This window comes from Ursus arctos, unplaced genomic scaffold (genome assembly GCF_023065955.2).
Source record: "Ursus arctos isolate Adak ecotype North America unplaced genomic scaffold, UrsArc2.0 scaffold_14, whole genome shotgun sequence".
Classification (NCBI taxonomy): domain Eukaryota; kingdom Metazoa; phylum Chordata; class Mammalia; order Carnivora; family Ursidae; genus Ursus; species Ursus arctos.
The window spans coordinates 1,691,168-1,718,698 of NW_026622808.1; the positions used below are offsets into that span (position 1 = coordinate 1,691,168).

At 40.8% G+C, this 27,531-nt stretch overlaps 1 protein-coding gene and 1 pseudogene across 6 annotated transcripts in view; both read left to right on the top strand.

The window, feature by feature from the left end:
• The window catches only part of PRPSAP2 (phosphoribosyl pyrophosphate synthetase associated protein 2), a 51,145-nt gene extending 42,296 nt beyond the window's left edge, over positions 1-8,849 (top strand). For 3 of the 6 annotated variants that reach the window (XM_026521125.4, XM_026521126.4, XM_026521124.4), the window contains one exon: positions 3,361-4,112. In XM_026521125.4, coding sequence (XP_026376910.1) covers positions 3,361-3,519 — 159 coding nt within the window. In that variant the 3' untranslated portion in view covers positions 3,520-4,112. Of the gene's footprint in view, positions 1-3,360; positions 4,113-4,226; positions 4,309-5,363 lie in introns of those variants that run through there. The other 3 variants (XR_006411866.3, XR_007191773.2, XR_007191772.2) reach the window with 2 other exon arrangements.
• An 8,299-nt stretch (positions 8,850-17,148) lies between these two features.
• On the top strand, positions 17,149-19,776 carry LOC113271336 (juxtaposed with another zinc finger protein 1-like; annotated as a pseudogene).
• Positions 19,777-27,531: the final 7,755 nt, after the last annotated feature.

Here is a 27,531-nt window from a genome sequence, read left to right on the forward strand (position 1 = left end):
TGTATCGGAAAGGTTGTGACTTCTTACAGTCACACAGTTAGTAGGCTGAGCATTTAGGATGCCAAAGCCCACCTCTCTCGCCGGGACAGACACCTGTGGTATGAAACGGGGAGGAGGCGAGCAGGGCAGTTTTCCCAAGCTGAGGCTGAAGCAAGGCCATCCAGGTTTTCTCCCCCTGCTTTGTGCCCCACCCCCCAGGTCAGCCGGCTTATCTGCTTGTCTGCTCTGACTGCATAAATCACATTTTTATTCTCTCTTAAGAAATGGAGGTGTTTGGCCCTGTAGATTCCTGAGTATTTGAATCCTACATCACTCAGACTCCTTTTACTTTTCTGAGTCCCACGCTTCCGCTCTTCAGCAGTCGATTTCCTTAAGCCCGGCCCCGTGTTGATGGGTTCAAGGTGCCCTCACACGGACAGAGGCCAGGCTGGCGTGGCTTGGATCAGATCCAGCCACCTTACTCAGCTGGACAGACATCCTAAGGGTCAAGAATACATGAAAGGTGTTCAAGGCTGCAAACCAGATGCAGAATTCACATAATGAGTAGACGGAGAGGACTTCAGGCCCGGGGCTGCAGCTCTCACAGTCTGTCCACGTGGTTCCCACAGGTGCTGCGTGCGGGCAGATTCGAAAGAGCACGCCAGGGGAATGTGGGGTCCTGAGGGAGCCAGGCCTCCTAGAGCAGAGTGGACTTTGGAGAGGAGATTGCACCTGAGTCTGGAGTGGGAGTCTGGAGGGAGAGGCTGTCTCTGCGGATGGGCGCCTTTGTGTCCCGAAAGGGGCCTTGCACCAATGCCCAGACGGGGGAGTCAGGCCAGTAACTAGTGGCTACACCGGGTTTCTGGGGGCACCTGGGTGGTTTGGTTGGTTAAGCATTCGCCTTCAGCTCAGGTCATGATCCCGGGGTCCTGGGATCGAGCTCCGGCGTCGGGCTCCCTGCTCCGCGGGGAGCCTGTTTCTCCCTCAACTCCCTGCTCTTGCTCTCTCTTGCTATCTCTGTCTCTCTCTCAAATAAATAAGTAAAATCTTTTAAAAAAATAGTAATAAGTAAACCGGGTTTCTGTGTTCCCCCGGGTTAGGAAGGCTCAAGTTTTTCCTGTGAACTTACAGATAAAGCACAGTTGCCCAGTGTAGCGTAGACGATGCAGGGGCAGCGGTGAGACCCACAAGTTAGGAGGTGGAAGGTGGGAGAAGTGGAGCGGCTGCCGTCCTCCTCTTTCGGAGCAGGACCCGGTAGATAGTGCTGGGGTTGATAAACCGGGATTTGAAGTGGGGTTTTTGGTTCGTTTTCGTTCAAACACTTCAATGTCCAGAACAGACATCCATAAAGGTAGTAGATGGTGGTTGCCAGCCCTTTGGGGAACGTGAGATGAGGAGTGACAGGGAAGGGGGCAGGGTCTGTCTTGGGGGCCGTGCTAAACCCAGCCCAGCGTGTTCTGAAGACCGGTGAAGCCTACACTTCAAGTGGGTGACTGGGTGGTACGCGCATTATAGCTTAACAAAACTGGTACTTTTTTTTTTTTTAGATTTTATTTATGTATTTGTCAGAGCGCAGAAGCAGGGGGAGCAGCAGGCAGAGGGAGAAGCAGGCTCCCTGCTAAGCAAGGAGCCCCATGCGGGGCTCGATCCCAGGACCCTGAGATCGTGACCCCAGCCGGAGGCAGCCGCTTCACCGACTGAGCCCCCCAGGCGCCCCTAAAACTGGCCCTTCTAAAAAGTGGTTAGAAGAGATGTGGAAGATACGTCCCCAGCGAGCGTGGGTGTCGCGGGAAAAGCAAGGGAGCGCAGCGTGGTGCGCAGGCGCAGCAGCCCGCCCCGGGTCGCGCCTCCCGCCGGTTCTGTGAGGGCTGCGGGGCGGCCTGGGTGATACCAGTGGGTAGGGTTTCTGTTGTTGTTTTAAGTTTGGGAACTGTTCCCTTTTACAGGCCGTGATTCTCGGGTGACTCTTCCTGTTTCCGTTTTTGCCGCGGTTGCCGGGAGTATGAGCTGCCCAGGAAGGGTCCCAGGAATTAGATGCGCTGCGTTTTCCCGGCCGTGGCGCCGGCGCGGAGTAATTGCTCCGGGGCCGTGTCTGCGGCGGCGGTCTCATGGCGCATGCGCGGCTCTATCACGCGCGGTCTTGAGGCTTATTTCGGCAGTAGGGACTGTAGGGTATCAATATAATGAAAAATCATTGCTATCCCCTGTGTTTTCAAAGACGGCTGAGTATTTTTATTTTTTTCCGTTTGTAGCTGCTGGAAAGTGCTTGTTTGTCTTCATTTGATTTTTATCAAATCTTAATATTAAGAAAAACAGCTTTATTGAGATACAATTCCCATACCGTACAGTTCGCCCATTGAAAGTATAACATTCACTGGCTTTTAGTGTATTCACAGAATTGTACAGCTGCCATTCTCCTCCCCCCAGAAAGGAGCCCCAGTTCGCATTAGCAGCCCCCCTACTTCCAATTTCTTCTCAGTCCACTCAGCCTTAGGCATCCACGAATCTGCTTTCTGTCTCTGTAGAGTTACCGAAGCTGGGCATTTCATACACACGAAATCCTGTGACGCATGACCTTCTGTGTCTCGTTTCTTTCACCTAGTGTGCTGGTTCGAAAGCTCATCCTTGTGGAGCAGGGTGTCGGTACTTCATTCTTATTTGTTGCTGAATATTTCATCGAATGGACGTATCACATTTTGTCTTTTCATTCACAAGGTTACGGAGATTTAGGTCGTTTCCACTTTTTGACTCTTGTAAATAATAGCGTTATAAATACTCGTGTACAAGTTTTTGAACAAAGGTATGTTTTCATTTCTCTTGGGTCCTATGGCAACTCTATGTTTAACCTTTTGAGGATCCTCCAGACTTTTTTCCAAAGTAGCCAAACCATTTTTCACTCCTCCAGCAGCAGCGTCGTTCCAGTTTCCCCACATGCTCATGGGTAGTTCCTACTCTCTTTTTTGCCTGTAGCTGTCTTAGTGGGTGTTAGGGTATCAGATCTTCACCTAGAGACACAAGTAGTGGGAGCGCCTGGGTGCACTGCCGGTTAACCATCTGACTCGTGGTTTCAGCTCAGGTTGTGAGACCGAGCCCTGCGTTGGGCTGCACGCTCAGGGCAGAGTCTGCTTCAGACTCTCTCTCCTTCTGCCCCTTCCATCCGCCCTCACTCGCTCTTTCTCTCTAAAATAAATACTTTAAACCTTTTTTTAAAGAAGCGCAGGTAGTGTTCACATCGACTGGAAACACTTTTGAAGGTATGGTAGACTCACTGTCCTGTCAAGTAGAACCACAGAGATTGGAGAGTGTATCAGATTTTCAGAGCCAGCCAGGAAGCTACCTGGTTTTCTGATGCTCTTGGATTTTTGTCATCTTGATTTGCAGGTGGTGGTTACCAATACGATTCCGCATGAAATCCAGAAGCTCCAGTGCCCCAAAATTAAAACTGTGGATATCAGCATGATCCTCTCAGAAGCCATCCGTCGGATTCACAATGGGGAGTCCATGTCCTACCTTTTCAGAAACATAGGTTTAGATGACTGAAGAGCTTTCCTTTCGTAAATTCGTAAAATTCCCGAGGGCCAAACTGGAAGTGGAGAATACTGCGAGGGGTCGCGATGCGATGTACCTCCCAGGGGCTGTCTGTGCTTTGTTCCTTCCTTTTTGTTAATTCCTACAAAGGTAGACCAACTTTTTATGTCGGTTTAGGTGTTTATTAGTTTTTGGGGCGATTTTTATAAAAGAAAAACTATATTCTCCTCCTAAATGAATTAACAACCCTGGTTGTTTGTAGTTTAACTATTTCAACAATAACCTGGAGTAAGATTTTTAAGCTCACAGACGGCCTTTTTCCAAAGTTGCTGGAGCCCAAGTGCTTAAAAAAGTTCATGAAATCAAATGATCTATACTGTGTCGTACCTGCAACTGAAAAGCCAAAAAGACGATACTGTTGAATCCCAGCAAATGACCTTTTTAGAAATGCTTTTATAGACACGCATTTGTGAATGATTATTACGCGACCATTATTTATTTTCTGCAACAAAAGAAGGAATAAAAACTTAACGTTGTGTGTTTTTTTTTAAACTTTGTGTTTGGGCAATTGTTTTATAACTAAAATAAAATGAACGCTGAATACATGTGCCGTGGATGTTGACGTGTTCGGTCCGCTCGTTGAGTTTTCTCTTCTGCAGCTTGTTGTGGTGCCACAGTAGCCTCTCAGGGATGTAATGTTTCCTCTTCTGTCTGTCCAGGACCTGCACGTTTCTGATGCGTAATCACTTGGCTGTGGCAGGAGAGGAACTCGAGTCGCAGGCTGTGAGCCCCGGGGGGCAGGTCAGCGAGTTGGCGTGAGCTGTCGCCTGCATCTTGGCATGGCTTTGTTTGGCTCCCTGTTAAATGGCACAGTTGTGCTCTGAACAAAATGGCCCTGTGCATGCTCTGGAAGATGAGATGCTGGGGGGTGGCCACAGAGGGCACGTGACACGACCCTTGCTAATGTCAGGCATCAAAGAACTGTCTGCCCCACGGTTCAGAGTGCAGAACTCAAAACCTGTCCATTAGAGTTGTATCAGGCTCTGGAACACTGGGGTCCAATGAGTTAGGCCGGCATGTTCTCTTGCCAAGGTCCTGTAATGGCAGTCCCATCAAATTCATGGAGGAAAAGATGAATGAAGACTCTCACAAAGAAAAGGATTATTTCTTCTTTTCCTTTTTGTTTCAAGTAAACTTCACCCCCGATGTGGGTCTCAAACTCATGACCCCAAGATCAAGAGCCACATGCTGTACTGACCGAGCCAGCCCACAGCCCCAGGACTATTTTTTTCTTCCAAAAACACTTAAACCTGTGGTTTCTGCCCATGTTAGAATCTGGAATAAAACAGCAGGTGACTTGGCACAAAATTAAGATTGGTCACTTACTGTTTGCCGTATCCGGGTTCCTTGGTGCTCCCGAGAGAGCAGCCTGAGTCTTGGGGACTTGCTCTGGAGCAGGTCTGGGGCCCTGTGTGTGCAGAAGCACCAAGGGCTCTGCTTCTGGGGGCTGCCCTGGGTATCAGACGGTCTCCTGCTGATCTGTCTGCTCGTCACACCCAACCGTGTCCAGACCCCTCCTGACACAGTGTCTCAGCCAAGCAGCTTGTGGTGGTTGTACTCCTGCAGGTGCATGAAAGGGAGACGTGTTTTGTTAATTACCAAAAGTAATGCACACTGGTGCTCGGGTCTAATCAAAGTACAAGTCTGCACTGTTCACGCCGATCATTAACTCTCGCTTGGAACTGTGTGACCTTAAAATGAGCTCTCTCTCCTTTATATGTTGTGAGCATGCCTGCCTTTGCTTTATGAAACCCTTGAAAGTAACCACGTTTTCCTTTTACTTCAAAATGAATAAGCTGGCAGATATCTACAAGGATGGTGGAATGGGGAACTCCAAAAGTCTCTTCCTCCATAGAAGCAGAGAATCAATTGGCAAAAACAGAATCAACTTTATTGGAACTCTAGAAAATAATCAAAAGTTTACAACAACCAAGTAAATAAATGGTCAGGAAAAAAACAACAAAAAACCAAAACAACAATAAAGAAAAGTGGCTGAATCTTGACAAGATTGCTTTGTGGCACTTGAACTTAACCCTGGTCCCATTCATTTCGTGCTTCCTGGCAGTCTTGAAGACAGTAGCGTGCATTCCTGGTACATGTTCCTGGTACCAATGGGAGCAGAATACTGTTCTCAAAGAATTACAGGTGTTTGTTGGGACCTGTCTACTGGCTCCTTGAAGGACTGGCTCAAAGGACTTGCCTTTATTTTACCCAATTCAGAACTCTTCAGAGCAGTGAGACAACTGTTAAAAAGTTTAAAGGCAAACGTATTAGCCACTCCTCTTGGGGCAAACAATGAAACCATTAAAAGCTTGGGAGCAAAGGCTAGGGAATGAGATGCTTCAGGGGGAAAGCGCTTTGAAAAGCTCCCACATGTTCCTGGGGATATGAAGGGCCTGGGATTGCACAGATTTGAGGACATGCTCAGAAAAGACTCAAGAAAGCCTTAAGCTCTCACCTCTGGCAGATCTGCAGGCTCTGTGCAAGCAAGAAGTGAGGGCTAAAACAGAGTCGTAATCTGCCCAGAGTGTTGAAAACATGTCGTAAGACACGCAGCCCATATGCAGACTGGGTTATTTTTCCTCCCTCCCTCCCTCCCTCCCTCCCTTCCTTTCACCTTTCCTCTTTTTTTTTTTTCTTTTCTCTTTTCTTTGTTTTCAGGCGTAAGGAAGTCTGTGATGACTCACCATTCAGTTGAACAGAGATTTCAGTTACCATACACAACAAAGAATACAGACTTTATAAAAATTAGTTCAGAAAAGCCACCAAACAGACAACTACAAGCAGCAATAAACCCTGGAGCAGGAAGAGAATCTGATTTCCAGACTTCCCACATTACAATATTAAAAATGCCCAGTTTTCAACAACAACAACAACAACAACAACAACAACAACAACAACAACAACAACAACAAAATTCTGAGGCATGTAAGCAAACAGGGCTGGGCCCACACACAGGAAAAAAAAACTTCATAGAAACCATCCTCGAGGAAGTGCAGACATTAGATTAACTAAAAACTTTAAATCAATGATTTTAAATATGCCCAAAGAGCTAAAGGAAACCATGAGAAGGATGGCTCACCAAATAGAGCAATACATCAATATATAGCAATATATCAAGAAATAATAAAAATGAACCAAATGGGATTTGGGGAATATGGTAGAGTGGGAAGCACCAGGAATTTGTCTCTCCACCTAGACAATTTCTGTGATAAAATTCGATGGTTTTGGAACTCCAGAGTTTATCAAAGGTTTGCAACCTCCAGGGGGAGTCTTGGACAGTAAATTGTTAATTTTGGTCAAATCGAGCTCTTTGTACAGTTGCAGATACCCGACTCCCCTACTCCCAGATTTGTGGCAGGGAGCTGTACCCATGTGCCTGGAGCCACCTGCACAGCTTATGGGTGCCAGAGTGGGCAAAAGGGACTCTGTCCTCCAAGTAGTGGAGGTCTGTGCTCTGACAGCTGATTGCTGATTCTGATCAGAGAGGTGCAAAGAGGCTGGGAGTCATTGTGATTGCACCTCCTTCATTTGTTGCAAGCCCTCCCCCTCCAGCTAGCTGATGAGAATTCTGGGAGATTTAAAGACTGGTCTCCTTATTCCCCATCTGCACCCCCAGTTTTCTCCTTTTCACCCTTTTGGGAGCCAGACATGAAAGAGTAGGACATTCAAAAGCAACTGCATATACAGGGAAAATTAGAAAGTTACTGCACATGCCCAGAGGATGTGCAGGCTCAGAATAGAACTGAAGAGACCCCAAGCTTATCCCTCATGTTGATCCTTGACACAGAGACCGCCGACAATAACTACTACCACTGCTACTACTACTATAATAAATACCGGCGAAGGGAGAGAAACTGATTTCCAGGGTTACCACATAATGTATGAACAAAGTGGAGATATCAATAAACAGAAAACCTAAAAAGACACCAAAAGAAATTCTGAAAAGTACAACTAAAATGAAAAATTCACTGGAGGGATTTAAAGGCAGATTTGAGCAGGCAGAAAAAAGAATAAGCAAACTTGAAGATAAGAAAATGGAACTACGTCTGAGGAATAGAAAGAAATATTGAAGAAAAGGAAACAGAGCCTAAGGGACTTATGCGACTCCATTAAGTGGATCAAGATACACACTGTGGGAGACCTCCTCCAGAAAGAGAAGAGAGGGAAAGGGGTAGAGAGAATATTTGAGTAAACAATGGCTGAAAACGTCAACATTTTATGAAAGACACAAATATAGTGGCGCCTGGGTGGCTCAGTTGGTTGAGAATCTGCCTTTGGCTCAGGTCATGGGATCAAGTCCTGCATTGGGCTCCCTGAGGGAGTCTGCGTCTCCCTCTCCAGCTCCCCCTGCTTGTGCACACACTCTCTGTCAAATAAAATTTTAAAAAATTATTTAAAAAACAAAGACATGAATATAAACATCCAAAAAACTCAATAAGCTCCAAGTAAGATGAACTCAGGGACACTCACAGCAAGACCCATTATAACCAAACTGTAATAAGTCAAAGAGAGGATCTTGAAAGCAAGAGAGAAGAGATGAGTCACATACAAGGAATTCCCAGTAAGATTATCAGCAGATTTCTTATTGGAACTTTGGAGTTCAGAAAACAGTGGGCTGAAGAATTCAAAGTGCTAAAACAAACAAAAAATGTCAACCAAGAATCTTTTATCTGACAAAACTGTCCTTCAAAAGTGAGGGAGAAATTGAGACAATCCTGGGTAAACAAACACTGATGGAGTTCATTACCACTAAACCTATTCTGCAAGAAATGCTCGGATGGGTCCTCCAAGGTGAAATGAAGGAACACTAGATAGTAACTTGAAGCTGCATGAAAAACTAAAGATCTCAATAAAGGCAAATACACAAGTAATTATAAACATGACTGTTACTGTAACAATGGCTTCTAACTCCTTTCTACATGATTTAAGAGACAAATATATTTTAAAAATAGTCTAAAAGCTAGTATTATAATATTGGTGTGTAAATTTGCTTTTTGTTTTCTACATAATTTAAGAGGCTGTGCATTTAAAAGATTATGTTTGGTGGAACAAAATAAAGATTTGACTTTATGATAACAACTGAAAAGGCATGTAAACAAAGTTGTCAAAGAAGAAATTTTCTGTTATTGAAGTTAAGCTGGTATAAATTGAAATTAGTGTGTCATAACCTTAGGATATTAAATATATTCCCAATGGTAACCATGAAAAAAATAATCATAGAATATATATCAAAGGAAATTGGAAATGAATTTCAATGTTTTACTACAAAATATTAAGCACGAAAGAAGGAGATGAGGGAGAGAAAAGCTATAAGGGCATTCAGAAAATGAATAGCAAAATGACAGAAGTCCTTCCTTAACAATTAGTTTAAATGTAAATGCATTAAACTAATCAAGTGAAAGAGATTGGCAAAGAAAACACAAAAACAGAGATTGGCAGAATAGATTAAAAATAACACAATCCAACTATCAGCTGTCTGCAAAAGACTCACTTTAGATCTGAAGACACAAATAGATTGAAAGTGAAAGGACAGAAAAAGATACTCCATGCAAATAGTAACCAAAAGAGAAAAAGTGTAGCTAAAGTAATAGCGAACAAAATGGGCTAAGACAAAAATTACCACAAAAGACAATGGCGGACAGTATATATTAGTAAAAGGTTCGAAACAGCAAGAAGACATAGTAATGATAAATATTTATATGCCTAGTAACAGACTATCAAAATAAACAAAAACACACAAAATTAAAGGAAGAAATAGTTTTACGATAACAATTAGATACTTCAATTCTCCACTTGTGGATATTAGCCAATACACTTTTTTTTTTCTTTAAAGATTTTATTTATTTATTTGACAGAGATAGAGACAGCCAGTGAGAGTGGGAACACAAGCAGGGGGAGTGGGAGAGGAAGAAGCAGGCTCCCAGCAGAAGAGGAGCCTGATGTGGGGCTCGATCCCACAACACCGGGATCATGCCCTGAGCCGAAGGCAGACGCTTAACTGCTGTGCCACCCGGCTGCCCCTAGCCAACACACTCTTAAACAGCCAATTAACCAAGAAGAAATTATAAGGGAAATTAAAAAATGCTTAAAGATGAATAGAAATGAAAACACAACATACCAAAACTTAGGGATACAGTGAAATAAGTGCAAAGGGGGAAATTTATAGCTATAAACGCTTACATGGGAAGGAAGGGAGGGAGGGAAGGAGGGAGGGAAAGGAGGGAAGATCCCAAATCATCAACCTAACTTTACAATTTAACTAGAGAAAGAACAAACTAAACCCAAAGCTGGCAGGATAGAAATAATAAAGATTAGAGCAGAGATCAGCAAAATAGAAAATAGAAAAATAATACCGAAAAATCAATAAAACCAAAAGTTGGTCCTTTGAAAAGTTCAAAATTGACAAACCTTTATCCAATAGATTTTATTTTATTTTTTAAAAGGTTTTATTTATTTATTTGACAGAGAGAGAGAGAGAGAGACCGACAGCCAGCGAGAGAGGGAACACAAGCAGGGGGAGTGGGAGAAGAAGAAGCAGGCTCATAGCAGAGGAGCCTGATGTGGGGCTCGATCCCAGAACGCTGGGATCACGCCCTGAGCCGAAGGCAGACACTTAACGACTACGCCATCCAGGCGCCCCTAATAGATTTTAAAATAAAGAGAGAGAAGCCTCAGATTATTAAAAAACAGAAAAGAAAGTGGGGGCATTATTACTAATTCTAAATAAATAAAAAGGATAATGGGAGTACTATGAGGAATTGTACGCAAATATATTGGATGATTTAGACGAAATTGACAAACTCCTAGAAACACAAAACCTACCAAGACTAAGTCACAAAGAAATAGAAAATCGGAATAGACCTATAACTAATAGGAAAATTGAATCAGTTATTAAAAAAAAATTCCCCACAGAAAAAAGCCCAGGATCATGGTTTCACTGGTGAATTCTACCTAACATTGAAAGAAGTAACCCCAGTCTGAGGCACCTGGCTGTCTCAGTTGGTGGAGCGTGCAACACTTGATCTTGGGGTTGTAATTTCAAGCCCCACGTTGGGTGTAGAGATTACTAACAAAACAAAACAAAAAATAACCCACCAGTCTTTTTCAAACTTTCCCCCCAAAAATTAAAAGGAAAGAATAATTTCTAACTCATTCTATAAGGCAGACTTACCCTGATAACAAAGCCAGACAAAGACACTATAAGAAAACTACAGATCAATATCGCTTATGAATATTGGTACAAAAACATCAACAAAATACTAGAAAACTGGTTTTCAGCAGCATACTAAAAAGATTATACCTATAACCAAGTTATATTTATTCCTGGAATGCAAGATGGTTAGACATATGAAAACTGGTCAGTGTAATACACCATATTAACAGATTGAAGGAAAATAACCACATGATCATCTCACTGCAGAAAATGTGTTTGAAAAATGGTAACTTTTTATGATAAAAACACTCAGAAAATTAGGAATACTAGAAGGAAACTACCACAATATATTTAAAAGCCATGGATGAAAAATCCACAGCGACCATCATACTCAATGGTAAAAGATAGAAAGTTTTTTTTTCTAAGATTAATGACAAGGCAAGGATGCCTTCTTTCGTCACTTCTATTCAATGTAGGGCTGGAAGTTCTAACCAGAGCGAATGAATGAATGAATGAACGGCATCCAAACTGGAAAGGAAGAAGTAAAATTATGTCTGTTTGCAGCTGATATGATCTTATATTTAGAAAACCCTGAAGATTACACACACACAAACACACATGCGTGCACACACACACACACACACACACACCCCTGTTAGGACTAAGAAATGAATTTAGGAAAATAGCAGAATACAAAGTCAACATGCAAAAATCAGTTGCTTTTCTAAGCACTAACAATGGGCAACCTGAAAGGGAAATGGAAAAAACTATTCCAGTTACAATAGCATCAAAAAGAATAAAATACTTAGGAATTAACTTAACCAAGGAGATGAAAGACATGCACAATAAAAAAAAAATTACAAGGGGCACCTGGTTGGCTCAATTGGTTAAACATTCAACTCTTGATTTCAACTCAGGTCATGATCTCAGGATTGTGAGATTGAGCCCCACGTCCAGCTCTGTGGTCAGTGGGGAGTCTGCTTGAGATTCTCTCTCTCTCCCTCTCCCTCTGCCCCTCCCTCCACTCACTCTCATTCTCTTTCTCTAAAATAAATACAATCTTTAAAAAAAAACTATAAAACATTGCTGAGAGAAATTAGAGAAGACATAAATAAATGGGAACACATCCCTAATAATGGATTGGAAAAATTACTATTGTTGAAATGTCAATATTACCCAATGCAAATTACAGATTCAATGTAATCTCTATGAAAATCCCAATTATTTTTTTTCCAGACACAGGAAAACCCATACTAAAATTCATATGGAATCTCAAGGGACCCTGAATAACCAAAACAATCTTGAAAAAGAACAAAGTTTAATGACTTTGAGCAAGGGTGCCAAGACCATTCAAATGGGGGAAAGATGCTCTTTTTCAACAAATGGTGCTGGGAAAACTGGATGTTCACAGGTGAAAGAATGAATATGGACTCTTACTTAACACCATATACAAAAATTAACTCAAAATCAATAAAAAACCTGAATGTAAGACATAAAACTAAAAAATTTCAGAAGAAAACAGGGCGAAAGCTTCACAGCATTGTATTGGGCAATGATTTCTTGGGAATACATCCATTATATTGTAAATGTCCAAATATACATTGAAGGATTGATACCAAAAATATAAAGAACTCCTAAAACTCAACAATAAAAAATCAGACAACCTAATTAATAAATGGGCAAAGGAGGGGTGTCCAGCTGGCTTAGTCAGTACAGCATGCAACTCTTGATCTTGGAGTTGTGAGTCCGAGTCCCACGTTGGGTACAGAGATTACTTTTTAAAAATAGGCAAAAGAATTGAATAGGCATTTATTCAAAGAAGACGTACAAATGACCAATAAGTACATGAAAAATGTTTAATGTCACTAGTCATTAGGGAAACACAAGGCAAAACTACAATGAGATACCACTTCACACTCATTAAGATGGCTACTATAAAAAAACCCCTCAAATATCAGAAAATAAACGGTTGGTGAGGATGTGAGAAATTGTAACACTTTTGCACTGTTGGTGGGAATATAAAATGGCACAGTTGCTGTGGAAAACAGTATAGCATTTCCTTAAAAAAAATAAAAATAGAATTACCATATAATCCAGCAATTCCATTTCTGGGTATATACTCAAAAGGAATTGAAAACATCTCAAACAGATATTTGTGTAACTATCTTCATAGCAACATTACTCACAATAGCTAAAACGTGGTAGCATTCCAAGTGTCCACTGATGGATTTTTTTAAAATGTGGCATATACGTACAATGCAGTATTATTCAGCCTTAAAAAGGAAATTCTGACATATGCTGCAACATATATGAACCTTGAGGGCATTATGCTGAGTGAAACAAGCCATTCTCCAAAAGATAAATACTGTATGATTCCACATAAATGATGTAGTTAAATTATTCAAAATCATAGACTGAAAATAGAATGGGGGGCGTTGGGGGCTGGTGGGAGGGGAAAATGAGGCGGTTTAATGAGTTTAGTTTAATGAGTATAGAGTTTCAGTTTTACAAAACGAAAGGAGATATGGACATGGACGGTGGTGATGGTTGCACAACATTATGAATGTATTAATGCCACTTAAAAATGGTTACGATGTTAAATTTTATGTATATTTTACCATAATAAAAATTGGTAACAAAAAGAATATGAACACAGTTTAAGAGTCCAGTAAAATACCATCAAGTTGAGCAACATACACAGAAGTGGGAATCCCCCCCAAAAAGAAGAAAGGGGCAAAAAAAATTTTTTTTTAAATAAATACTGGCTGAAAACTCGCCCAGTTTGATGAAAGACATGAATCTACATATCCAAGAAGTTCAACAAATCCCAAATACAATAAACGCAAAGAGATCCACAATGAGATGCAGGATAATCAAACTGTCCAGAGACAGAGAATCCTGAAGCAGCAAGAAATAAGCAATTTGTCACAGAGGACTCGGTAAGATTAATAGTTGATTTCTCATCACAAATCATGAGGGTCACAAGGTAGTTGGATGATATATTCAAAATACTGAAAGAATCCCCCCACCCCCACCGTCTACCATTAAGTCTGTTTATCCAGCAAAACAATCCTTAAAAAATAAAGGAGAAATTAAAACATTCCCAGATAAACAAAAGCTGAGGAGGTTTATTTCTAGTAGATATGCCCTACAAGATCGGTTAAAGGGAGTCCTTCAGGCTGAAATGAAAGGACACTATAAAATAACTCGAGTCGACCTGAAGACTAACGATAACTGCATATGTAAATACAGAAGTCAATATTGTGCTCACTTTCAGGAGCACATATACTGAAAAGTCAATATTAATGTATTGTTTGTAACTACGCTTTTTCTATCTGATTTAAAAGAGAATTACATAAAACAATACTTATAAATTCATGTTCATGAACACATATACATTTTTAATTTGCTAATTACACTGTAAGGGGGTATACAAGTATATATGTATATATACATATATATTTATTTGTATGCAATTTAAACTTAATTGATATTAGTTCAAACTAGGTTGATATATTTAGATGTGTTATTGTTCTCTGGAGAAACAAAACCAAAGTGTGTGTGTGTGTGTGTGTGTGTGTGTGTGTGTGACACAGAAATAGATCCGTATCTACATATCTATATCCATCTACATCTATCTGTATAGAAGTATCTATATAGATCTATCTGTATAGATGCAGATGGATATAGGTCTCTATGTATCTGTATCTCTGTCTATCTATATACAGAGAGAGGGAAATTGACTCGTTTTAAGGAATTGGCTCATGGCTCATGCACTTGTGGGTGCCAGCAAGTTTGAAATGTCAGGATGGGCCAGCAGGAAAGAACCAAGGAAGCCTGGAGAACCAGGGAAGGGTTGATTTGCAGTCTCAAGTTCAAAGGCAGAATTTATTCCTCAAGGAACCTGTCTTTTCCCTTAAGGACCTCAACTGATTGGATAAGACCCACACACATAATGGAGAGTAATCCACTTTACTTGGTCTACAGGCTTAAATGGTAATCCCATCTAAAAAATACCTTCATGGGGACTTCCAGTTTCCAATACTGCATGCGAGGAGCTTGGAATTAGCCACTCTGTCCTAACAAGAAAAAAGCTGAATAGACTGAAAAATCAACAACTCTTCTTGAATCTGTAAGAGATGAGGACAAAGAATAAATTGCTGCCCCCAGGACTGGAGAGACAGGTGAATACATGCAGTTGTGGGGACTCCCATAAGAGTGGGAGCAGACTCATGAGTGGAAATCATTGTGAGAAGTGGGGCTGGGGTAGGAAAATCGGAACCATAACTGACAAATTGCAGGAGGCTCCACATGGACAACTCCAAGAGTTAAAACCTTTAGGAGGACCCAGTCACGGGGGGGGGGGGGGGGGGGGGGGGTGGTGGTCTCCATCTTTTTGCGAATTGTACCTCCAGGAGCTTGACCAAGTTCTCACAGTAAACATTGGAGAAAAATCCCCTTGTGCTTCCAGCAGGGGGAGGGGTATAAGGAATCATTCTGAAATATGTCAGAGTACCCTGCTTAACAAGGCCTGCCTTCAGGAGAAATTAGTTAACCAGAGCCTAAATTGCTGGGGTATTATCAAAGCCTAAATGACCCGGTGAAAGAGAAAAAAGACTGAGACACACTTGTGAAGTTCACAGTCTAAAGGCCTGGTCTCACTAAGACTGAGTAATGCTCACAATATTTCAAACTTTTTCATTATTATTATATTTGTTATGATGATCTGTGATCAGTGATCATTGATGTTACTCTTGTAATTGTTGGGGGGCACCGCATACCACATACCATGCCCGTATAATACAATGAATAAAATAAATGTTGTGTCTGTTCTCACTGCTCCACTGAATGGCTGGTCCCCCATCTTTCTCGCTCTCCTCAGGCTTCCCTATTCCCTGAGACACAATAATACTCAAATTAGGCCAATTAATAACCTTATAATAACCTACCGTCAGTGTTCAAGTGAAAGGAAGAGTCTCATGTCTCCCTTGAAATTAAAAGCTACAAATAATTGAGCATCTCAAAAGCCGAGACAAGCTGAGGGCTACGCCTCTTGCACCACTTGGCCAAGTTGTGAATGCAAAGGGAAAATTCTTGAAGGAAAAGTACAACTCTAGTGGACACATGAACGATAAGAAAGTGAAACAGCCTGATTGCTGATGTGGAGAAAGGGTTAGCGGTCTGGACAGAAGGTCGAACCAGCCCCAACATTCCCTTGAGGCAAAGCCTCACCCAGAGCAAGGCCCCGATGCTCTTCAATTCTGTGACGGCTGAGAGGTGAGGAAGCTGCGGGAGAAAAGTCTGAAGTCAGCAGAGGTTGGTTCACGAGGGTTAAGGAAAGAAGCCGTCTCTGTAACACAAATGTGCAGGGCGAAGCGGCAAGGGCTGACGTAGAAGCTGCAGCAAGTTCTCCAGAAGATTCTACATCTTCATGAAGATAATACACTACACTGAACCATTACACTAAATAACAGATTCTCCACGCAGATGAAACAGCTTCCTGTTGGACGAAGACGCCATCCAGAACTTCCACAGCTAGAGAGGAGCAGTCAACGCCTGGCTTCAAAGCTTCAGAGGACAGGCTGACGCTCTTGCTAGGGGCTCGTGCAGCTGATGGCTTTACGCTGAAGTCAATGCTCATTGACCATTCTGAAAATCCTAGGACCCTTAAGAATTCTGCTAAATCTACTCTGCCCCCTGCTCTATCAACGGAAGAAAGCCTGGATGACAGCACATCTGTTTACACCATGGTTTACTGAATATTTTATTTATTTTTAAAGATTTTATTTATTTGTCAGAGAGAGAGAGAGAGAGGCAGGCAGAGGGAGAAGCAAGCTCCCCACTGAGCAAGGAGCCAGCTGCGGGACTTGATCCTAGGACCCTGGGATTACAACTTGAGCTGAAGGCAGACATTTAACTGACTGAGCTCCCCTGATTTTGACTGAATATTTTAAATCCACTGTTGAGACCTACTGCTCAAAAAAAAAGATTCCTTTCAAAAGGACAATGCACCTGGTCACCCAGGAGCTCTGCTGTAGGTATACAGTGAGATTAATGTTGTGTTCAGGCCTGCTAACACAACATCCACTCCATAGTCCGTGGGTCAAAGAGTAATTTTTAACTCTCAAGCCTTCTTATTGAAGAAATACTTTGCATAAAGCTATTACTGCCACAGATAGTGATTCCTCTGATGGGTGTGGGCAAAGTAAACTAAACACTGCCAGAAAGGATTCACCATTCTAGATGCCATTAAGAATATTTGTGATTCATGGGAAGAGGTCAAAATACCAACACTAACAGGAAATTGGAGGAAGTTGACGCCAACCCTATTGATGACTTTGAGGGGCTCAAGACTTCAGTGGGGGAGGCGACTGCAGATGGGGTGGAAATAGCAAGAGAACTAGAAGCAGAAGTGGAGCCTGAACATGGGACTGAATTACTACAGTGTTGTGATAAAACTTCAACAGATAGTGAGTTGTTTCTTATGGATGATCAAAAAAGTAGTTTCTTGAGATGAAATCTACCCTTGATGAAGATGCTATGAAGATTATTGCACATGACAACAAAAGATCTAGAATATTCCACAAGCTTAGTTGATAAAGCAATGGCAGGGTGTGAGTGGATTGACTCCAATTCTGAAAGAAGTTCTACTGTGGGTAAAATGCTACCAAACAACATGGAAAGCTACAGAGAAATCATTCATAAAAGAGTCAATCTATGCAGCAAACTTCGTTGTTTTATTTTAGGAAATTGCCACAGCCACCCCAACGTTCAACAGCCACCATCCCGATGAGTCAGCAGCCATCGACATCAAGGCAAGACCTCCCACCAGCAAAAAGATTACGACTTGCTGAACGCTCAGATGATGGTTAGCATTTTTATTAGCAATAAAGTATTTTATTTTATTTTTTTTATTTTTTATTTTTTTAAGATTTTGTTTATTTATTCAACAGAGATAGAGACAGCCAGCGAGAGAGGGAACACAGCAGGGGGAGTGGGAGATGAAGAAGCAGGCTCATAGCGGAGGAGCCTGATGTGGGGTTCGATCCCATAACGCTGGGATCACGCCCTGAGCCGAAGGCAGACGCTTAACCGCTGTGCCACCCAGGCGCCCCAGCAATAAAGTATTTTAAAATTAAGGTTTGTACATTATTGCTTTAGACATAATGCTATTGCACACCTAATAGATTACAGAATAGTACAAACATAACCTTAAAAAATATTTATGTATTTATTTTAGAGTGAGAGAGAGAGAGAGCATGGGGGAGGGACAGAGTGAGAGGGAGAGAGAGTCTTAAGCGGACTCTGCTCTGAGCGCAGAGCCCGACATGGGGCTTGATCTCACCTTGAGATCACAACCTGAGCTGAAACCAAGAGTTGGATGCCTAACTGACTGTGCCATCCACAAGCCCCCAAACATAACTTTTTTTTTGCACTGGGAAACCAAAAATTCATTTGACTTGCTTTATTATAATATTCACTTTATTGTAGTTGTCTGGAATTGAACTCACACTATCTCCAACGTATGCCATACTTACTACTCAATATTGCTGTGAACGTACACAAAACCCCACAAATAATCCAATTAAAAATGGGCGGAAGACATGAATAGACATTTTTTCCACGAAGACATCGAGATGGCGAACAGACACATGAAAAGATGCTCAACATCGCCCATCATCAGGGACATGCAAATCAAAACCACAATGAGATACCATCTCACGTCGGTCAGAATGGCTAAAATCAAGAACACAAGAAATGACAAATGTTGGCAAGGATGTGGAGCAAAGGAAACTTTGTGCACTGTTGATGGGAATGCAAGCTGGTGCGGCCACAGTGGATAAGAGTATGGAAGTCCCTTGAAAAATTAAAAACAGAATTACCATATGATCCAGTAATTCCACTACTGAGTATTTACCCAAAGAAAGTAAAAACATGAATTCAAAAAGATATATGCACCCCTATAATTATTGCAGGATTATTGACCATAGCCAAGATATGGAAGCAGCCCAAGTGTCCATCGATAGATGAATTGATAAAGAAGAGGTGGTGTGTATGTACAATGGCATATTACTGAGCCATAAAAAGAATGAAATCTTGCCATTTGCAACAACATGGATGGAGCTACAGGGTATAATGCTGAGTGAAATGAGTCAGTCAGGGAAAGACAAATGCCATATGATTTTGCACATATGTGGGATTTCAGCAACAAAACAAACCAACTAAAGAAACAAACAAAAAACCAGACTCTTAAATATAGAGAACAAACTGGTGGTTGCCAGGGGGGAGCTGGGTGGGGGATGGGTGAAACAGGTGAGGGGGATTAAAAGTACACCTGTCATGATGAGTACTGTGTAATGTACAGAACTGTTGCAAGATTATATTGTACGCCTGAAACTGATATAACACTGTATGTTAATTATACTTAAATTTAAAAATAAGTAAATAAACATTGCTGGTGGGAGACATTGCTAGTCAGGCAGTTTCACACAATGTGAAACAGATCCAAGCATTTTAGGAAAACAAGAATTACAGCAGCCAACGTATGTTGCCCTCAGTTACACGAATAGATTCGTGACGGATGTCGCCTGCTGAGAGGCGGAGTCCCTAAAGAGGAAAATTCAGCCGGAGCTCTCGCTAACCTTGTCCGGCTCAGTGTCCCAAAGGAATGTGTCCACTCCACCTAGCCACAGCAGGGGAAGCCTTAGTCCCTCCCCTCCCCGGAACTCTGCCCATTATCTCCTCCTCTTCATTCTACAGCAGCAGGGAAGTACCACTAGGACGAGGTGGATTATGAGCAGTGGGACAGCGATGAGTCCCGGACCAGAGAGAGAGAGAGAGATCTGAAGCCACCCCCGGCTCCAGCACAGAGAGGAAGAGAGCCTTTTGCCTGCCCGGTTCCTGGATGTAAAAACAGATCACAGATTCCTGTGCGTAAACCATTCAAACGTCGTTGTGGTGAGAGTTACAAGACAGCTCAGGACCTGTGGCACCACACGATCAATCTCCATCCCCAGGTGTCGGCTGAGATTATCGGGAAGTTGCAGCAGTAACATGCTGGTCCTCACCGGGCCAAGAGACCCTCACCAGCAGTTGCTGATTTTGAAAAAAAATTTGGAAAAAAATTTTGATTTTTTTCCCCAGGGGAAGCATTCAGCAACTCTTTAAAGAATGAAATGCATGCTTTGATTTTTTTTCTGGAATTTTGCAACGATGTGTCTTTGCAGAGTTCGTGATGTCGTACTTTTGCACATGTAATCATCATACCCATTTTCATTACTTTGGTATCAGGTGCTGAACAGAAAAAGCTCTAGGTTCTTCAGCACATTTCCCCCAAAACAAAATAAAATGGAGGGCATGTTGCATATTGTTTAGTTGTGTTGCTGTGATATCATTTGGGGGGAGGAGGGGCTCAACTGAGATTTATTTCCCCCCAAGATTGTGATGTGATTGAGGTTTTTCAGCACATCAACTATGTTCAAACCGAAAGTAATACCTTCATTATCAAACTTGCTACCATGCCTTACATAATGGAGTTAGTATTTGTGAGCAGAAAGACTTTAGGTAATGGAAATATAAATAAGAATGCTTAACATAATATGCTAAAAATATTTTCGTATTTAGGGGCACCTGGGTGGCACAGTCGTTAAGCGTCTGCCTTCAGCTCAGGGCGTGATCTCAGCGTTCTGGGATCGAGCCCCACATCAGGATCCTCCACTGTGAGCCTGCTTCTTCCTCTCCCACTCCCCCTGCTTGTGTTCCCTCTCTCGCTGGCTGTCTTTCTCTGTCAAATAAATAAATAAAAATCTTTAAAAAATATTTTCGTATTTAAATAACATTTCTAAAAGGTGTGTTTTCTGTGTTTTATATTATCTTGCAAATCCTTTTGCTGGTTAAAAAGTTGTCTTGCCATCTGACCATTTTAGTTTTATAAATGGCATTTTGGTACAAAAGTGTCTATTCAGTTCCCTCATTAATTTAACACACATTCACTGAGTGCCTGCTGGGTGCAAGGAATTCAGTTTATGCCTGTTGATATTTGTGGACCAAGATACCAGTTTAGCAAATAATTATCCCTGAAATCTGTTAGGCAACACTTCGAAATCCTGGAGTGCAAATTTTGTGTATGTGAAATTTAGTTCTATCTTCGTCTTTAAAGTTTTAAAGCATGTTGTCGTTCTCTATTGCCAACAGATTTAATGTTGTTTCTGTTGTCAGTTCTTTCAATCCCTGCCCCAACCACGGCCTAACCCACTGTGGATTGCAAATAAGAATTAAAATTCCAAGCATGTTTGAAAGAGAGCGTTTTTGTTAAGATCCCTATTTGCTTCTTCTTCAGGCTCATTGTGCTTTTAGATTTTTTTAAAGGCACTTTTCCCATCCCATTGTAGAGGGCTCTATCCCCCTTGGAAATATCCATTTAGCTGTAAAAACATTTTGCCGTAATATTGACAATTAAGCGCTTCTTGCAAGTGGTCAAGGAGTGGCTAATATGATCCACTAGAGTGACCTACATCTAGGCCATTCCTGAAGTTTTTCTTGCCAATAATACCATCATGCCTTGAGTGTTCTTTTCTCATAGGTCTATTCCTTAAACATGAGAGTTTACCAGTTGTCTCATTATGCAATAAAAATTGCTTTGAGATGGCTAACTGCCCACAAAACTGGCGAAAAGCAAACTAGAATTGCATATAAAATAACTTTCTTCCCATCTTCCCATTTGATGAAAGTCTTACAGCTGGGAAGCAGGTGTCCCTCCTCAGTTTTTTTCAGACTTTTCAAAAGAATGGCAATTCTGCTGGCCAGATGGGTAAGCCTCTATGTTCTTAAGTTGTGAATCCCTCATAATGAAGGATTTTTTTTTGAAGGATGTTTTTTAAAGATTTATTTATTTGAGAGAGAGAGCGAGCCCATGCACACAAGGGGAAGGAGCAGAGGGAGACAGAGAGAGAGAATTTCAAGCAGACACCACAGTGAGTGCAGAGCTTACTTGGCACTCTGTTTCACCACCTGAGATCATGACCTGAGCCAAAACCAAGAGTTAGATGCCCACCCCACTGTGCCACCCAGGCACTCCTTAATAAGGGATTTGAAGTATTTATAAAGACCGTCCTCTAAAAATTTCCTCAGATCTCTGAAAAGTAGTCTTGGTCCTGAATATACAGTATTATCCTGTATGTTTGAAGGGATGATCCAGACATGAGAAGCAACTAGTTGGTGCAGAAGAAGGACCTACTTGGCTATTTCATATCTACCTACAATTGACCAATTTTTTTTTTTTAGGCCAGCAATTATTATTTAGCTTCACTCCTTCTAGTGCAAGAAACTGTAGGCTAGATCAGTAGTTCTACAGCTGAACAGTCATCAAATAGTCATTGTGCACGTCAAATTTCAACTATAACACGAATTCAATTTTTATCTACTTATTCATCGTGACAGCATTACTGAACAGGTAAGGGTGGGACTATGTTGCTGTACCGTATATAGTGGATGTATAGCACTGTGTCTGTGAAAACTGTGCTTTAAATGATATGTTCATATGTTTTGTTGGGGGCAGAGCACATTAAGTTTGAAAGCAATAGAAGTTTGTTTTAAAACTGAAGGCAACGTAATGAATCACAAGCCTTGCCAAGAAAAGGTGCTCGGGATGCCTGGGTGGCTCAGTCGGTTAAGTGTCAACTCTTGATTTTGTCTCAGGTCATGACCTCAGTGTCATGACATTGAGCCCTGAGTCGGGCTCTGCACTGGGTGTAGAGCCTGCTTGGGATTCTCTCTTTCCCTCTCCCTCTGCCCTTCCCCTCTGCTCACTGTCTCTCAAAAAAAAAAAAAAAGCTGCTTATAAAAATGTAAATGAAATCATATTTAAAATAAACTGCCTATAACACAAAATAAAAAAAATAATAAAGATCTAAAAATATATTCCTGTTAACCTAGAAATGCTCTGTAACATAAAATCTTTTAAAAAAACATTTAGGCTGGTTTGACCAAAAACTGAGTACCTAGACAAGTTGACTCATAAAATAACCATGACTTTAGGATATTAATTGTAATCCCCAGGGCAACCGCTAAGACATTAGGTAAAAAAAATACATAACAAAAGGGGGAAGGGGATCAAAATGGTAGACTAGAAAGTATCTATGGGACACAAAAGAAGGGAGTGGTGGAGAAGTTGTGGTTCAAAAAAGAAATGACATCACAGACCTGTACCCCTGGAACAAATAATACATTATATGTGTTTTTTTAAAAAAGGATACAACATAGAAAACAACACATTGGCAGAAGTGCTTCCTTATCAGTAATCATATTAATGTAAATGGATTAAACTTGGTAATCAAAAGACAGAGAGATTGGGAGACTGGATTTAAAAAAACACAATCCAGTTATATGCTGGCTACAAGAGAATTATTTTATCTCCAAAGACACAAATAGGTTGAAAGTGAAAGGACAGGAAAAGATATTTGATACAAGGAGTATCCAAAAATAATTGGAGTGGCTTATACAAATATCAGACAAAATAGACTTTAAGAGAAAAATTGCTGCAAGACAAAGAAGGACATTACATGGTTATAAAAGGGTCAGTCCATTTAGAAGCTATAACAATTGTAAATATATATGCACCTGACAACAGAGCCCCAATATATTGAAGGAAAAACTGACGGAATTGAAGAGAGAAATAGACAATTCATCAATAATAGTCGGAGATTCCAGCACCGACTTTAATAATGGATAGAACAACCAGATAAAAGATCAGGAAGGAAATAGAGGATTTGAACGACACTCTAAACCCATTAGACTTGATGGATATGGACAAGACACACAACCCAACAACAGCGGAATATACGTCCTTCTCACGTGTACATAGAACATTCTCCAGGACAGCCCATATGAGAGATCACAAAACAAGTCTCAATAAATTTAAAGTGATTGAAATCATACAAAGTATCTTCTCTGACCATAATGTAATAAAAGAGAAATCAGTAACAGAAGGAAATCCAGAAAATTCATAAATACATGGAAATTTAAAAAACATTTTAAAAAGGACCACTGGGTCAATGAAGAAATGAAAAGGTGAATTAGAAAAAACTTTGAGATGAACAGAAATGAAAACACAATAGCCAAGGTTATAAGACACAGTGAAAACACTTCAGAAAGAAATTTATATCTGTAAGTGGCTGTATTAAAAAAGAAGAAAGAGCTCATATAAATAACTTCATGGAACACGTTAAGAAAGTAGAAAAAGAAGAACAAACTAAACTGAAAACTAGTACAATGGAAATAATCAAGCTTAGAGTGGAGATAAGCAAAATAGAAAAGAGAAAAACAATGGAGAAAATAAATGAAACCAAAAGTTGGTTCTTTGACACAACTGACAAACTTCTAGCTGGATTGACTAAGAAAAAAATCAGCAAAGACTCAAATTACTGAAATCAGAAATTAAAGTGGAAACACTACTACTGACTTTACAAAAGCAAGAAGGATTGATCATAAGAGAGCACTCAGAGAGTACACCAACAAATTGGATAAGCTACATGAAATGGACAGGTCCTAGAAACATACAGACTACAAAAACTGATTCAAGAAGAAATAGAAAATTTGAATAGACCTATAACAAGTCAGGAGATTGAATCAGCATCCAAAACACTCCAACAAAGAGAAGCCCAGTACCAAATGGCTTCACTAGTGAATTCTATGAAACATTTAAAGGAGAATTAACACCAATTCTTCCCAAACTCTTCCAAAAAATTAAAGAGGAGTGTTATAGGCTGAATATTTGTGTCCTCCCAAAATTGGTATGTTGAAGCCACAACCCCCAAATATCACTGTATTTGGAGATAAGACCTTGTGGAAGTAATTAAGGTTGAATGAGGTCATATGTTGGGGTCCTGATCCAATAAATTAGTGTCCTTATAAGAAGAGACAGAACCTCTCTCTCTCCCCCCTCTCTTTTTCTCTCTCTCCCTTCCATGTGAGGACATAGTGAGAAGGTGGCCATCCACAATCAGGAAGAGAGCTCTAGCCAGGGACAGAACCAGATAAACATTTTGATCTGGAACTTCTAGCCTCCAGAACTGTGAGAAGATAAATTTCTGTGTCTAAGCTACCCACTCTAAGATATTTTGTCAGGGCAGCCTGAGCTAACTAAGACAAGGAGGGAACACTTCTTAACTCATTCTGTGAGGCAGACAAAGATTTCACACAAAAAGAGAACTATAGACTGATATCTCTTATTGAGTACTAAGGGAAAAATCCTCAACAGAATACTAGCAAACCAAATCCAGGACTATATTGAAAGGATTATACACATGACCAAGTGGGATTTATTCCAGGAATGCAAGGGTAGATCAACATACAAAAATCAGGGCGCCTGGGTGGTGCAGTCGTTAAGCGTCTGCCTTCGGCTCAGGGCGTGATCCCAGCGTTCTGGGATCGAGCCCCACATCAGGCTCCAACGCTGGGAGCCTGCTTCTTCCTCTCCCACTCCCCCTGCTCGTGTTCCCTCTCTCGCTGGCTGTCTCTGTCAAATAAATAAATAAAATCTTTAAACAAAACAAAACAAAAACATACAAAAATCAATGTCCTATACCATAGTAGTAGAATTAAGGGGAAAACCCCACACATGATCATCTCAATGGGTGCAGAAAAAAACATTTGAAAAAATCCAACACTCTTTCATGATAAAAATATTCAACAAACTGGAAATAGTAAGGAAGTTTCTCAACCTGAAAAAAGGGTATATATGAAAAGCCCACAGCTGCTAAGGTACTTTATGGTGAAAGACTGGAGATTTACCCTAAAATCACGACCAAGATAAGGTGTCCTCTTTCACCACTTCTTCTTTTTTTTTTTTTTAAGATTTTATTTATTTATTTGACAGAGATAGAGACAGCCAGCGAGAGAGGGAACACAAGCAGGGGGAGTGGGAGAGGAAGAAGCAGGCTCATAGCAAAGGAGCCTGATGTGGGGCTCGATCCCAGAACGCCAGGATCACGCCCTGAGCCGAAGGCAGACACTTAACCTCTGTGCCACCCAGGCGCCCCTCTTTCACCACTTCTATTCAACATTGTACTGAAAGTTCTAGGAAAAGAAATTAGGCAAGAAATAAAATAAATGTCATACAACTAGGAAAGGAAGGAGTAAAACTAACTCCATTCACAGATGACCTAATATCATATATAGAAAATGCTAAAGAATCCCTATTAGTGCTAATAAACAAGTTTAGCAAAGCTGCAGGATGTAAAACTAACAACCAAAACGTCAGTCGTGTTTCTATACACTAGAAATAGTCCTTGTAATCAAGAGTCTCTTCTGCTTCCCAGCACCTATATGCCTTATACACCCCTTAAATAAGACCCCTGTGGGGCTTACCGAAACCCCACTCTTTTGGTTTGAATTGACCAGTCTGGCCCTAGGCTGAGAACCCCAAAGCATTCCAGCCATGGACCTAGCGATTAATGATGTTAAGCATCTTTCATGTACCTTTTGGCTCTTTGCATATCTATTCAGGTCTTTTACCCATTTTAATTGGATTATTAGTTTTGTTTTGTTTTCCTTGCTATTGAGTTGTATGAGTTCTTTATGTATGTTGGCTATTAACCTCTTATCAGATGTAGGTTTGCAAATATTTTTCCATTTTACAGGTTGACTTTTCACTTTGTGACTGTTTCTTTTACTGTGGATCCCACTTGTTTATTTTTTATTTTGTTGCTTATGTTTTAGGTGTCTCATCTTATCAAAAAATCGTTGCCAAGACCCATGTCAAGAAGTTTTTTCCCTATGTTTTCTTCTAGAAGCCTCACGGTTTGGGGTCTTATATTTACATCTTTAATCCATTGTGAGTTAATTTTTGTGGGTGGTGACAAATAGGGGTCTAGTTCTATTCTTTTACATGTGAATTTCCAACTTTCCAGCACCATTTATTGAAGAGACTGTCTTTTCCCCATTACATATTCTTGGCTCCCTTGTCAAATATTAGTTGACCATATTTGCTTGGGTTTATTTCTGGGCTCTCAATTCTATTTCATCAATGTATTTGTCTGTTTTTATGCCAATACCATACTGTTTTGATTACAATAGCTTTATAGTATTGTTTGAAATCAGGAAGTGTAATGCCTCCCACTTTATTCTTCTTTCTCGGGATTTCTTTAGCTATTTGGTGTCTTTTCTGCTTCCATATAAATTTTAGGACTTTTTTTTTTTCTTCTGTAAAAGAAAAAAAATACCACTGGAATCTCGATAGGGATGGCACTGAATCTAGAGCTGGTTTTTGATTGTTTTGAGATGTTAATAATATTAATTCTTCCAATCCATGAATATGGGATATCTTTCCATTTATTTGTATCTTCTTCAATTCTTTCATCAATGTTTTAATTTTCAGAGTAGAGTTCTTTCACCTCCTTGGCTAAGTTTATTCTTGAGTATTTTATTGTTTTTGATGCTATTGTTAATGGATATTTTTTTTAATTTTTTTAAATATTTTATTTATTTATTTGACAGAGAGACAGCCAGTGAGAGAGGGAACACAAGCAGGGGGAGTGGGAGAGGAAGAAGCAGGCTCATAGCGGAGGAGCCCGATGTGGGACTTGATCCTGGAACGCCAGGATCACGCCCTGAGCTAAAGGCAGATGCTTGACGACTGCGCTACCCAGTCGTCCCGTGAATGGATAATTTTTTAAAATTTCTTTTTCAGATAATTCATTGTTAACATATAGAAATTCTACTGATTTTCATATGTTAATTTTGTATCTTGAAACTTTACGAATTTGTTGGTTGAATCTAACCATTTTTTGATGGAGTTTTTAGGATTTTCT